The 12,830-nt window shown below is 30.4% G+C and overlaps 3 protein-coding genes and 1 pseudogene across 4 annotated transcripts; 1 reads left to right on the top strand and 3 right to left on the bottom strand.

The window, feature by feature from the left end:
- Window positions 1-707: 707 nt before the first annotated feature.
- LOC149886115 (uncharacterized) lies at window positions 708-1,321 on the bottom strand. The gene is made up of 2 exons (XM_090094326.1): window positions 1,294-1,321; window positions 708-1,147 (listed from the first exon to the last, which is right to left on the bottom strand). The coding sequence occupies exons 1-2, from the start codon at window positions 1,319-1,321 to the stop codon at window positions 708-710; spliced, it is 468 nt and encodes a 155-aa protein (XP_089950452.1).
- Window positions 1,322-4,406: 3,085 nt separating this feature from the next.
- LOC149886114 (uncharacterized) lies at window positions 4,407-8,927 on the bottom strand (annotated as a pseudogene). The gene is made up of 4 exons (XR_016454089.1): window positions 7,388-8,927; window positions 7,155-7,239; window positions 6,967-6,995; window positions 4,407-4,677 (listed from the first exon to the last, which is right to left on the bottom strand). The product of XR_016454089.1 is annotated as an uncharacterized LOC149886114 (transcript).
- A 1,202-nt stretch (window positions 8,928-10,129) lies between these two features.
- Window positions 10,130-12,020, top strand: LOC145183955 (uncharacterized). The gene is made up of 3 exons (XM_080059469.2): window positions 10,130-10,229; window positions 10,614-10,675; window positions 10,759-12,020. Exons 2-3 carry the CDS (start codon window positions 10,633-10,635, stop codon window positions 11,835-11,837), a joined length of 1,122 nt encoding a protein of 373 aa, XP_079915595.2. The 5' UTR covers window positions 10,130-10,229; window positions 10,614-10,632; the 3' UTR covers window positions 11,838-12,020.
- On the bottom strand, window positions 11,933-12,755 carry LOC145183954 (protein NATD1-like). The gene is made up of 3 exons (XM_090092964.1): window positions 12,474-12,755; window positions 12,222-12,328; window positions 11,933-12,141 (listed from the first exon to the last, which is right to left on the bottom strand). Exons 1-3 carry the CDS (start codon window positions 12,601-12,603, stop codon window positions 12,022-12,024), a joined length of 357 nt encoding a protein of 118 aa, XP_089949090.1. The 5' UTR covers window positions 12,604-12,755; the 3' UTR covers window positions 11,933-12,021.
- Between the last annotated feature and the right edge of the window lie 75 nt (window positions 12,756-12,830).

Raw genomic sequence — 12,830 nt, 5'->3', positions numbered from 1 at the left:
AAGTTCTACTGCTTGAGTAAAAAATCTCAAGATATTTTCTCCTATTGTTTGCTTATACAAAATCCAGGCATTTATGCCAGCTAAATCCAGGCATTTATGCCAGCTAATCAAGGATAACGTTTATCGTTGTTTTCTACTGTTACAATTTTATGTTTAGAACTAAGAAAAAGTATGAAAATTGTTCCATATCATTTTTCTTTTGCTTCGCAATTAGTGGTAATTCCATTTTATTTGACCGAATAGCTCCAACGTAGTTTTTTTTTGCTCGGAGTTGTGCTGCTCGGGATTTGCTTTTGAAGAAGTTGTCTGTGGTCACAGTTCTTCCACAACCCGTAAATGACTCCATGAGTTTGAGTACAGCATATTCAGAGAGTTTGAGTACTGAAGAGGGCCTATTTTCATCTTTTCCTAGATATGGAAGTGTATAAATGACGTATTTGCTATCGGCGTCCGATGCTAACCAAAATTTGATTCCAAATTTATCCGGTTTGTTTATATTCCGTAAATCTACATCTTACTTTTGTCGGAAATAGCTGTTCGTCTATAGTAATTTTGCCCTCCCCCCCCCCCCCCCCGGTTTGTAACAGTTTTGGATATTCTTAATAAAAGTATTCCAAACAGTAGTTTCTAAGGGTCTCGGTATCGTTTCAGTTCCGTACTGTAATCATTCCGATATAATAGCGGGAAAAAAGTTGTCATCGGAATAATTACGACAAAAAAGAAATATTCAAATTATTTACTCCATATACAGCTTGGGCATATAAAATTGCAATAAATACATTTAATTTTTCTTGATATAAACTCCAATCACATCCTAACACTCTCTTTACTTCTTCTATTGTGCATGTTCTTATATGTTTCATAATACGGTGGTCAATTATTAATGAAAATGCAGTACTAACTTTAGCTTTCATTATATGACGTTTTGCATATCCAGTTGGGCCTACTTCTTGCTCGAAAATGTTATGAAATGTTGGTCTTCCAGGTGTGCCACCTACTTGTATTTCTTCCCAAACAGATCCATTATTCGCAACATGTTGTTCATTTATTTCTTCTTCACTTTCTTCAGAAGTTGATAGTAATCTTATTCTTCTTCTTTCACAGCGTATATTCCCAATATTTTCCTCTTCATCGTCAATATCTGTAGCTTCAAACTCATTTTCATTTGAAACCAATAAAATTCATCTTCAGCAATTTCCGAAAACTCTTCACCAATAATATTTATATCTTCTAAGAACTTGTACAGTGTAATAACTGTAGATTAATTTGATAGAAAAGGTCATAGAGTCAAACGTGCAAAGCAATAAGATAATCCGTGCATTTTCAATGCAAAAGTTCAAAATGGGTCATCTGACCCGTTATGGTATGTTTAGTGATAACTTAGGACTTTTGGCTTTTAGTTTGTCAATCTAAGTGTTCCCACAAATTTTCAATTCGACTTTAAGACGCCCGATTTAAAGGTTAGCCTTTTTTGCTCTAAAAAAAGTCCTTGTCGCAGCGTGCTGTGTGTTTTAGATAATTATCTTGTTGAAAAATCCATTCTCCTAGTATTTTATATTTTGCAAGTAGCAGCATAGCATCTTTGAAGAGAAGCGATGCAGTCTTAGTTAAAGCATCCCCATACCATGATACTACTTCTGTCATGCTTTATTATTGAAAGCTGATATTTTGGATCAAATCTTTAACCTACTGGACGTTGAACTTTACTCCATTGATTTCAAACAATAATAATATGCTCTCACCGTTCCACAGCACTTTATTCCACTGCTGAGGTCCAATCAAGATGTTTTTTTTCAATTCAGACCAAGAAGTTCTTCAAATGTATTAACGGGTTTTTTGAAGGACGCCGCACATTAAGTCCAAATCTAAAGATATTGGCAGAAAACTCCCCCAAAAAAACTTTTGCCAGGAACTGATCAATTGAGTTATAATATAACCAATATCAGTGGAAGATGAAAAATAATTCCTTTTTGGTTAATTTTGTTGGGGTTCATCAACTTCTGCACTTTTTCCTGAGACTTATTATTTTGTTTATTTTTTATTGAAAAACTCGCGCACAAATTCCTCGCTTTAATGTCACTTTTTTAAGGTTGATTTTTTAAGGTAGAAACAGTTCAAAATTTAACATGAAGTTATATGTTTAAGATATTTCGCAACTATATACAATATTTTTGACATTGCATTTTGATTTTAGATTGTCATTTCTAAGATCTTGAAAAATGTGTCCCAAACTATTTTTTTTTATTTGTTTAAGCATGAGCTTTGTTGAAAAATTTAGAGATTCCACAAGATTCCATGGTAATTTAAATATTTTCCGATAGATAGGGTAAGTATATGAAAGCAGAAAAAAACGATCAGTTTCTCGAACTTGCCCCGATTCAATATACAACCTTTTTAAAAAAGTTATTTGTAAAATTTCATATTATTTTTCACACATTTTCACACTACATTAGAACTGCAGAGGTAATTTGTCAAAACTCATAAAGCCAACATTCAGAAACTCATACTCAAAATAATCATGCTAATTTTCAAACCTCAAAAACTAAAGTTTGTACAATTTGACTGTCTATTGCCTGAATTTAACGTTTAAAAATAAAACTTTCATACAAAATAAATATTTAATATAAGAATAAAAGTTTTATGCTTATACTCATCATGAAAAAATACATCTAGTTCCTATCATTAAAGAGTTAGGAATTAATCATGATAATTTACTTTAGGCTCTTCTACTTGAGTTTAGTCGATCGGATGGTCTGGACCATGAAAATTTTGATGAACCTGAAGTGATAAATCTCAAGAAAACTCTATCAATGTTTAAATGTAAATTCAAATCTAAATTGCTGAAACATTCAAGAATCTTCTAAAGACTTCTGGAGCTTGAGCGAACCTGGTTGGATAAAGAAATAACAGGTAACAGAATAGACGTTGTAGCAGGTCCAGGTAGAAAGAACAAGGGCTAGAAAGATTTGTGAGAGAAGTAAAAGTTCTAAGGTAGTAAAAAATCAATTGAATTTAAACCAATTCAGCAAGTAGTTTACTCATTTAAAAATGAAATATTATCTTGTTTAATATTGCCAAATTCGGCTAAACGAAATCCTGCTAAAGCATAGGAATGAGCTTTAATAAGAAAAGGCTCGGGAAATCAAATAAGATTTTTTTTGTTGTCATGAAAAATGCCACTAATCCTGGCAAAGTTAAAAGCATAGAGGTTAGTTTTCCAATAAAAATATGATTGAAAATGCCTTTAGCTTTAAATTTAGTGTAATCTTTCCAATGAACAGTATCAAATTATAAGAAATTCATCCATTATACAGAATGAAGATATTAACAAGGCCCAAGTTAACGAGCAAAGACTTTTTCCACTTAAACTAACCATCACGAAGGAAACGAAAGATTTGATCAGAAATGAACAAGAATATCTTAAAGCTGAAATGAAACGACTGTTCGAGTTTGAGGTAAATTTAAAAGTAGCAGAAAGCAACCCCTGAAAATATTAGGTTCATTAACTGTATTAGTTTTAAAAACCACAAATCTGAAAATGGAAAACCACTTAACCTCTTATAGCCCCGAGTTGCCTGTAGTCAACATACCAAAAAATGGTTTAAAAGTTTAATTAAAATGATATTTTATAATAAAAAGAATGCTGAAAACTTTAGTTCAATATTTAACCAATCAAAATAAACAGACATTAAAAGGTTATACATTGAATTCTCAGGTTTATAAGCTTTTCGATTTTAAAAGATACAATTTTTGCGTGTTTGTAAATAAGGTCAGTTTTTAATCTTTGTTTTTCAGAAATATATTGTCTTTTTGCAGTTCAAAAAATGACTAATTTGTTTAATAACATATTTAATGTGGTTTTATATATTTTTCACATTAATTTTTCATCAAACGAGTTTTTAAATATAATTTAAACCTTCGTTGCTTTAAAGCAACATTGCGCATATCCGCTTAAAAAGTGAAACCGCAAAGTTTTGTTTGAAAACGCGTTTTGTTGACTTCAAGTAAAAAGATGGGATAAAAAAGAAAAAAAAAGAGATTTTAGTTGATTGTTCCTCTGCTATCGTCACCTATAACAAACGCATGGGAGACGTTGATCTTTTAGATGGACTATTGAGCTACTATCCCAGCCAACATTGACAGACGGGTACCGTACGGGGCCCATACGGGTCTGCAACTGGGTCCCGTATGGGAAGACCAACGGTATCCCGCCGGATCTTGGCCGCGGTTTCCATATGGGGCCCATATGGGTATGCCCGCTGGGTTTCCCCTATGGCTCCCAGTCAAATCCCGTACTTTAAAACCATAAGGGACCCATTTGGGTTTGCAACTAGAACCCATATGGGAAACCCATCAGGAACCCGCCGGATCTTGGCCGCGGTTTTCCTCTGGGGCCCATATGGGTATGCCCGCTGGGTTACCCGTATAGTTCCCACAAAGTTTGCCAATTGCAAATCTTGAAAATCTACGTTTATAATTTACAGATAAAATAAAACTGTATATGATTTGACTGTTTGTTTCAAACAAAATAACAATTAAAATTACAATGTCAAAATTGAGAGAATTTTTAACCATTCTTTAATCCGCGTATCATCTGATTTCACGGTTGTTTCGCGAATTGGAAGCTTTTCCATCGTTTTATTCTCGTTTCGAAGCTTTTTCTTGTTTCAATATAAGCTGTAAAAAATAAAATTTAACTGTTAGTCTAAAATTTTATAGGTAACACACCTGGTTTTATTCATTTAATATATTATAAAACTCTCTACTCAACACTCTTCAGATAAAAAATTGTTGTGATAGTAAATGTATAACATTCCTTTAGTTACTGATAAATAAATTATAATTTTATATTGATATTGTATACATTTTTAAATAAATAAACATATATATATATATATATATATATATATATATATATATATATATATATATATATATATATATATATACACACACATACACTATATATATACAATAACCACATCGACGGGGGGTGGGGGTGGGTGGGGACAAAGACCCCCTTGATTTTTCCAAAAGGACCTCATATAATATTTTTTCTCACTAAGAACTTAAAAAGTATTTTAGGTTTTTTTGGTGCTTCGGTCCCCCACTAAAATGTCATGCCATGGCCCATATATATATTTATAAATTAGTAAAAACACTTATCTACAAACAACATCATTCAACTGAAACACTTTTACTTAAACTAACCAATGATATATTTGAACTTTTTTAGTTAACCGTACCCAAAAAGTTAAAATTGGTAATTCATGTTCATCTAACCAAAATGTAAAATATGGAGCACCCCAAGGTACAGTCCTGGGTCCAAATCTCTTTAATATCTAGTTTTGGATATACCAAAATGTCTTGAATACGTTTCTAAATGGATGTGTGAATCATTCATAAACCAATCAAAAACAAAAATATTAATTATGGCACCACCTAACATTCAAAAAGATATTATTATGAAGGGTACTTTTGTTAACAAGGAATGCATTTGATTTGTTGATTCTGCAAAAAGTCTAGATGTGATACTCAACAATCAATTATCTTTAAAAACACAAATAAATAAGACTGTTAAAAGCTGTTACAATATAATAAGAAAAATACCAAAAATAAAACAATTCTTATCCCATAAAGATCTGTGCACCATAGTATGTTCATTATTATTTTCGCAACTATATTATTGTGAACTCCCTCTACTTTGGAATTGATAAGGCACTATTAAAAAAACTGCAGTCTGTTCAGAATTGTGCAGCAAGACTGCTCAGAATTGTGCAGCAAAATTTAACACCAGAATAGAAACTCAAGTAAATAACAAAGAATATAACAACTTGAATTGGCTAAAAATTAGAGAAACAATATATTTCAAGGTCGTTTTAATAATGCAGAAATCTATTAAACAGGAAGCACTAACGTCATTATGCAATTTAATTCAATACTCTATGTCAGAAAGAACACTAAAACTAAAAGAAACAAAATACAATAATCATTTCAGCAATCAAGCATTATCCCAGTATGGTTTTAAACTTTGGAATATACTTCTAAATACCATCAGTATAAAAAAAAACACAACTATTTTTAATGAAAAACTAAAATCATATTTAATGGTGAATGGAGAACTCTTCCACCAGAAAACTCCTGATTATTAAAATTTCTAGTTTTGTTTAATTTGTTGTACAGCTGAGCAAGTGTTTTGCCAACTTCTGGCAAAACACAGTAGCTGTGGGTAAACCCATGTATTTATTATTTATTTATTTATATACATAAAAGCCTGTCTAACTTATCTCAATCTACAAACTCTAGAAAAAAGAAGGCAGTTAGGGGATATGATACAATAATTTAAACATTCAAGGGGGTTAATGAAGTAAATTGGTTTCATATCAATGCACACCACATTCCCTTTTAGCACAAGAACCTGCAAGTAATGTTAAAGGCTCTAAATTATATATATATATATATATATATATATATATATATATATATATATATATATATATATATATATATATATATATATATATATATATATATATATATATATATATATACCCTTAAGTTGAATCCTTAATAAGTCAGACTTTTATTAAATCGGACAGATTTTCGATTCCCCTTAAACACTCTATACATACGTAGAGCTTGCTTAATTCTGACATTTTCTAAGTCTAGATATCTATCTATTCCCTTTGATATTTCATATATATATATATATATATATATATATATATATATATATATATATATATATATATATATATATATATATATATATATATATATATATATATATACTATAAAATATTATAAAAAATTAAAATTTTCTCCTACAGAAAAACCTTGACAATGGAAGCTATAATATACATAAAAATTTTTATGCAATCTATAAATGACAAACATTTAATTGGAACCTAACCTTATAATAGATAACAATTATTAAAACAAATATTAAAACAATATCTTAATCACTTTTCTCAAAAGGCTTTTCTTGATTATCTCTAAAGGATTGGCAAAATATCAAAAGTATTACTTTTTTTTTTGAAATTTTAATGATTCATAAATGTACAAGTTTTAAGCCAGTTACATAAACATAAGCGGAGTAACACTAACATAAACACCTTTTGTATGTTAAATTAAAATTATATAACTTTATATACCTATTTTTTTGGTTTTGATATACTTCATCAACATTTGAGGTATCTTCTGCATATCTGTATTTCTCTTTTGCTTCAGATTCTGTGTCTATATTTTAAAAAGTACTTATGATAATTATTGATGTATCAAAATTTCATTTTCAAATTTCAATAATTATGATTAAATGCTTAAATAAATTTATAAAAAATTATCAAAATTATTAGTTTACTATCTTTGACAATATTATATAAACTACCTGCAGTTGACAAAATTCTTCCTGAAAACCTAAGCTATCCAACCTCAGGTTCTTGACATATTGATTTAGCTAAGTCTATTTTTTTCATATTTGTCCAGCGAGGCCAATAAAAATCTGTAGATTTTCTAGATGAAATTTTTGATAACACATTTTCACTCATAGCATTCACTAACCAAATTAGTGGTACGTAATCGGTATTGTTTTCTTCATCGAATGCAACATTTGCATACAACATCTTACTCAGTAACACAGTACAGAAATTACACAGTTAGTTACTCTGCTACAAAATGTAAACGAAAGTAGAAAAAATCCATACTCCGCAATCTCCTTTATATAGGAATAAAATATTACTAAATTGCACTTTTGGATTTACAGAAAAACGTTCAATGGTCTTCAAAAACCATTCATGATTCTAAGAATATATGCCACAAGGAAGTAAGACAATAATGAAAACACTCACGTCAACTTTATAATATTATATGCATTTCCTTGTGGCGTTACTTTTCATAAACGTAAATATTAATGAATTCTTTAAAGTATTAATTGTTCAAATTGCATGTAAAACTTTGTAAAATTTTCAACTTTTTACTAAAGAAAGAAAAAGAGAAAAATTTATGTATAAAAAATAAAAATAGTTATAACAACTTTTTATATAGAGTTTCATAAAAAGCATAAAACGAGAAAACAATTATAACTTTAATTTATACGTTATATTGTAAAAACTTTTTTGCCCAAGGTAAGTTGCAAATGGCGATAATGGTGTGATTGCATAGATTTTTCCGCATATTACTTTCACCAGATGGGTCCCTAATGGGAAACCCGTAAAAATCCCAGTTTTCTTAGCCCTTATAAATACCACATGCGGCCCATATCACTATTTTTGCTTAATTTTTCAACCGTAAGGGACCCGTCTGGAAACCAGAACACAAACCCTTCTAAATCCCGTTCCCGTAAGCCCAGTTAAAAACCATATGGTACCCGTCTGTCAATGTTCGCTGGGATCGTATTTCTGCTCGTTCAAAAAAGTGGTATCGTCGGCTAATCTGGCATTTTCTTGATGTTTCAGGAGTCCAAGCATGGATTTTGTATAGAAAAGATTCAGAAAATTAAAAAAAACTAATGTCATTAAAATCTTTTAAAGTGCCAATTGCTGAATTATTGATTATGCTAGGGAAAAGGTCAATCAGAAAAGGACGACCTTCAAAATCAGTTGATCTGAATTATAATGCAAAGAAAATAAGAGGTCCTGCAGCACCAATTCTGAACAAACTTATTCGAAATGATGGGTACAAACATTGGCCAGAGTTTACAGATAAGAAAGGAAGATGTAGATATCCTGGTTGTAATGGTTTCCCTAAGGTAAAGTGCTCCAAGTGTGATGTCCATCTCTGTTTTACGCCAACATCCAACTGTTTTAAGACTTTTCATGAATCCTAAATATTTAATGCGTTTCTCTAAATAAAATATAAAATCAGAGAGATGTAAAGGAGAAAAATCAGGATTTTTCGTGTAAAGCACTATAATATCAGATTAAAAAAAAATTATTTTAGTACTTTATGCGTCCGTTGTTGCCTGAAAGCAACAAACTCTAAATTGACAAAAAAAAAATAAATAAATAAAACAAGTGTTTTTTTTAATTTCATTATTATACTAGGATCATATGTGACTAAAATTCAAAAAAGTATATTTTTTACACAACAAGAAATTAAAGTGGGCGATAAGAGGTTAACCGTGTTTCGTCTTTTTTAATGACATAATAACAAAAGAAAGCTTTTTCTTTTTTTGTTTTGGTCACAGGAAAGTAAAATAAAACGGTATTTTGTTTTTTTTAATCTAAATTTTATTTTAATTAGTACATGTTCGCGTTTTGTTTTGAGGAACCCAAATTTTTTTATTTAAATTAATCTTTGGGCGTCTAAAAGACTAACAAGCATACGCGTGTGTAGTACGCGCCAGCTCTGCGCAAATGATAATATTTTTTTATTGGTTCAGCTTAAATATTAGATGCAACCTTTGGTTTTCTTTTGACATTCAAATTAGTATATTATTGCCACGCCGTGTTGTTAATGGTGGTTTTTCAGGACTTTACTTGACAATAAATGATCCTGGATGTGTTGATTCTATCACTAACAATTTGTTCTTGGTTCAACTTTTGTTAATTCTTTACGAAATTCAGCAATGAGAAGACTTTCATTTAAAAAAAGTCTTTTTAAATTTTTTCTTTTTTAATTAGGATGATTCGTTGCATAGTAAGTTAAAATTAAAAAATAAAATTATCAAAATCGATCAAATAAAAAGTTATTGAGAAATCTCAACAAGTTCAAATCTCCGAAAAAAATATTTTGTAGAAAGTAGTTTAAAAAAGAGTATGAGATATTCATAATAATAATAACAACAAAAATGATAGTACCAATATTAGCAGTAGTAATATTAAAAGCAGCAACAGCATTAATGATAAACTTAGGGATAAACTAGAAATAACAAAAAAAATTTTCCCAGCGCTGCACAGCTTTGAGCCACTGTGTGCTATGGGAAAAGAACACGAATCTCTTAGATATGAAATTTTTAAATCAAATTGTTGAAGAACATAATTATCTATTTAATACATTTCAGATTTTGAGGAATATGCTCTAAGGTAAGTTTGAAATTGAATCCTTGTCTTTCAGTTTTTTCTTCTGAAATGTTTGTTTATGAAAATCATGTCGGTACTACTGTGAACTGAATTGTTCATGCATGAGTGCTCAAACGCTTGCTTCAATTTTTGCAACGGCGATAGTTAAGATGTTGCTGCAAAGATAGATGGCTTTCATATATATGAAAAAAATGCGATTAGTTAACTTCGGTAAGTTAAAACAAATTATAATCAAAGGAAATACTTTGAGAATTAACGCTTACATTTTCTGCTGTATTACTTATATTGTTATAAACCTGGGTAACTTTATTTTGGGCTTTCTAAACCTATAAAATCCTTAACGATGACGATGTTTGCTACACTCATTTACAGTGTTTTTAAAAATCTTGTGATGGTCTTTTTATATTAAATTTCTCCTTCTTGAGCTTGTTTACAGTGTGCATGAAAGTCCTAAAAAAACTAAGTCTTTATGATTATCATTGTAAAAGGAGTGAAAATTTAGCAGATTTTCTCGCAAAAATGTTCAAAATGAAATAAAAATTCAACCCATTCAAAAGAAAAACACAGATTCACCATCTTCTTGTTTTGGTTTAGGAGCAGAAAAAAGATAAATATGATTGGTCTTTACACAATCGTCTTTGCAATACTGGTATCAGGTAAGTTTATTTTCAAATTTGGAGTTTTATTTTACGCCCTCAATGTTACTTTAATTTAGATGTTTTTCTGACACTAATTCTAGTGCACAGCTGCTTCAAATTGAGTGACTTACCAGTGCTTAAGAAATGGGAAATACCCTCGCATCATATATCAAAGCACATCGGCAGAAAGTTCAAAGATTTGGAAAATCTTGATGCAAAAAGAAGCTACCATTGGGAAATTCAGCCCGACTTCACATCAAATGAAGTTGATTGGTATGAAGACCCTGAAAGAGTAAAACTTGACTTCAATTATAAAAGTTTTTTAGATGAAGAAGAGTCAGGTCTAAAGGCTGAGACAACCGTACCTCACTCAAAACAACTCGGAAACGCTGGAGTAAAAAGAAACAATATTGCCAAAAACCATTTTAAAAACAAGTCTGAAATAGTAGATAAAGGCTTTATGCGATCCCTCATTACTTCAAACTCGCACAACAGCACCGTAAACAGAAAAAAAAAGAGAAAACTTACAGGAAGTAAAGAAAAGCACAATCGTCAACGAAGATCTAACGAGGCTTACAAAACAGGTGGTGATGCTAAAAACTATTACCAAGACAATGTAATTGATGAAAAAGAAACAAAAGATACAGATAATTATAATGGCCGAGAAAAACGAGATATTATATCAGATTTTCTTAATAAACCACGTGGTCCGAAAACGATCGAAAAAATTCAAATTAAAAAGAAAGATCTTACAAAAGATAAAAACAAACACGCTGTGGAAACAAAAGATTTACTCGAACAATCCAAGAAAGCCGCAGAACAGATAAAAATAAAGAAAAATAAAGATGGGGTTTTAGGTGATGAACAGATAGCAGCACCAAAAATTTCAAAGACAGCTGTTTTAAAACCAGAAACTTTAAAAAAAGTACATAAAAGTTTATTGATTTCGCAATCGCAAGATGTGAAAGCTACAACTAGAGAGAAAATAGATCATCCAAAAGAAAAGCTCAACATGGATACCGTACCAGCCAACGTTGCTCGAGCTGTTGCCATGGCCATGGAGCAGCTTAAGCGCGATAAGATGTGGGGGAAAGTGTTTGTTCATGTTCGACCAAGCGGTCAATTAAAAGTCATGGTTCAAGAAACCACAAAAATGGATGATGACACTAATAGAAAATGAACCCTTTAAAACTAGATATTGACTCCATAAATTAAACTAGGTTTCGCAAAAAAATTTTAAAAATACTTGGACCTTGGACTAGTTTCAAGAAAAGATTTTAAAGCTTTATATTTTTTTTTACAGATTTTTTTAAAGAATGTTATTCGAAAATAAGAAACTCCACTAGTTAGGAGCGTATTTAAAGTTAAGTTTTTTTGTTCACAATTTTTAACTTGGGGTTGGGATTTTCCTTTAAATACTTTTGAACGTAATCACATGTCGGTTTAATGGCCAGTGAATTCATCATCGCATAGTCAACAGCTTCCTTTAAAAAAAAAAAAAAAAAAAAAAAAATCTGCTATCGAAATGAAAAAAAAGCATTAATATTAAAGAAAAGCATCGTACTTTGACTAACTGTTTGGCGATTCCTTTTCCCATGTAAATATTAGGTACTTCTGTGTGATACAGCTCCAACGTTTTTTTGGTTAAAACATAATCCAGCACACAATCACCTATTTGTTAAACAATTTATACTCGTTTATACAATTTAAACAAACCCATCTCTGTCTTCCACTAAATGACTCGTAGATATAATAATTATAACAGCCGCATAATTCTAAAAACACCATATAGTTTAAGAAAAAAAGAACTTTTTACCTCCATCTAAATGAATTGCAAATCTATTGTTTTTTGGTTCGTGGACGACAACAATAGGAGGAGAAGATGACATGTTTACACGTATAACCTTGCTGTTAGATGCAAGAAATCGTCGTAAATATGAAGCCATTATATTACCATTTTTAGTTAATTACTTATAGCATATCAAATTTATGGAACGTCAAATTTGCGTTTTTAAAAGAGTTTAAACGAGACATTATAAGCACCAGCTCTAGGGTACATAGGAGAATATTCAAAGTTCAAAGGAGAAAAATAAACTAACTTATAAGCAAAAGTTAATCAAAAAACTTTTATTTTAAACCAAAACTTTTTAAGCAAGAAAACGTAAATCGCAAA

The sequence above is a fragment of the Hydra viridissima genome, unplaced genomic scaffold (assembly GCF_058129835.1).
Source record: "Hydra viridissima isolate aposymbiotic clone 2 unplaced genomic scaffold, HvirCarnegie_v1 scaffold_7, whole genome shotgun sequence".
NCBI lineage: Eukaryota > Metazoa > Cnidaria > Hydrozoa > Anthoathecata > Hydridae > Hydra > Hydra viridissima.
Note: the sequence above shows the minus strand (reverse complement) of the source record. Positions and strands in the feature narration are given on the sequence as shown.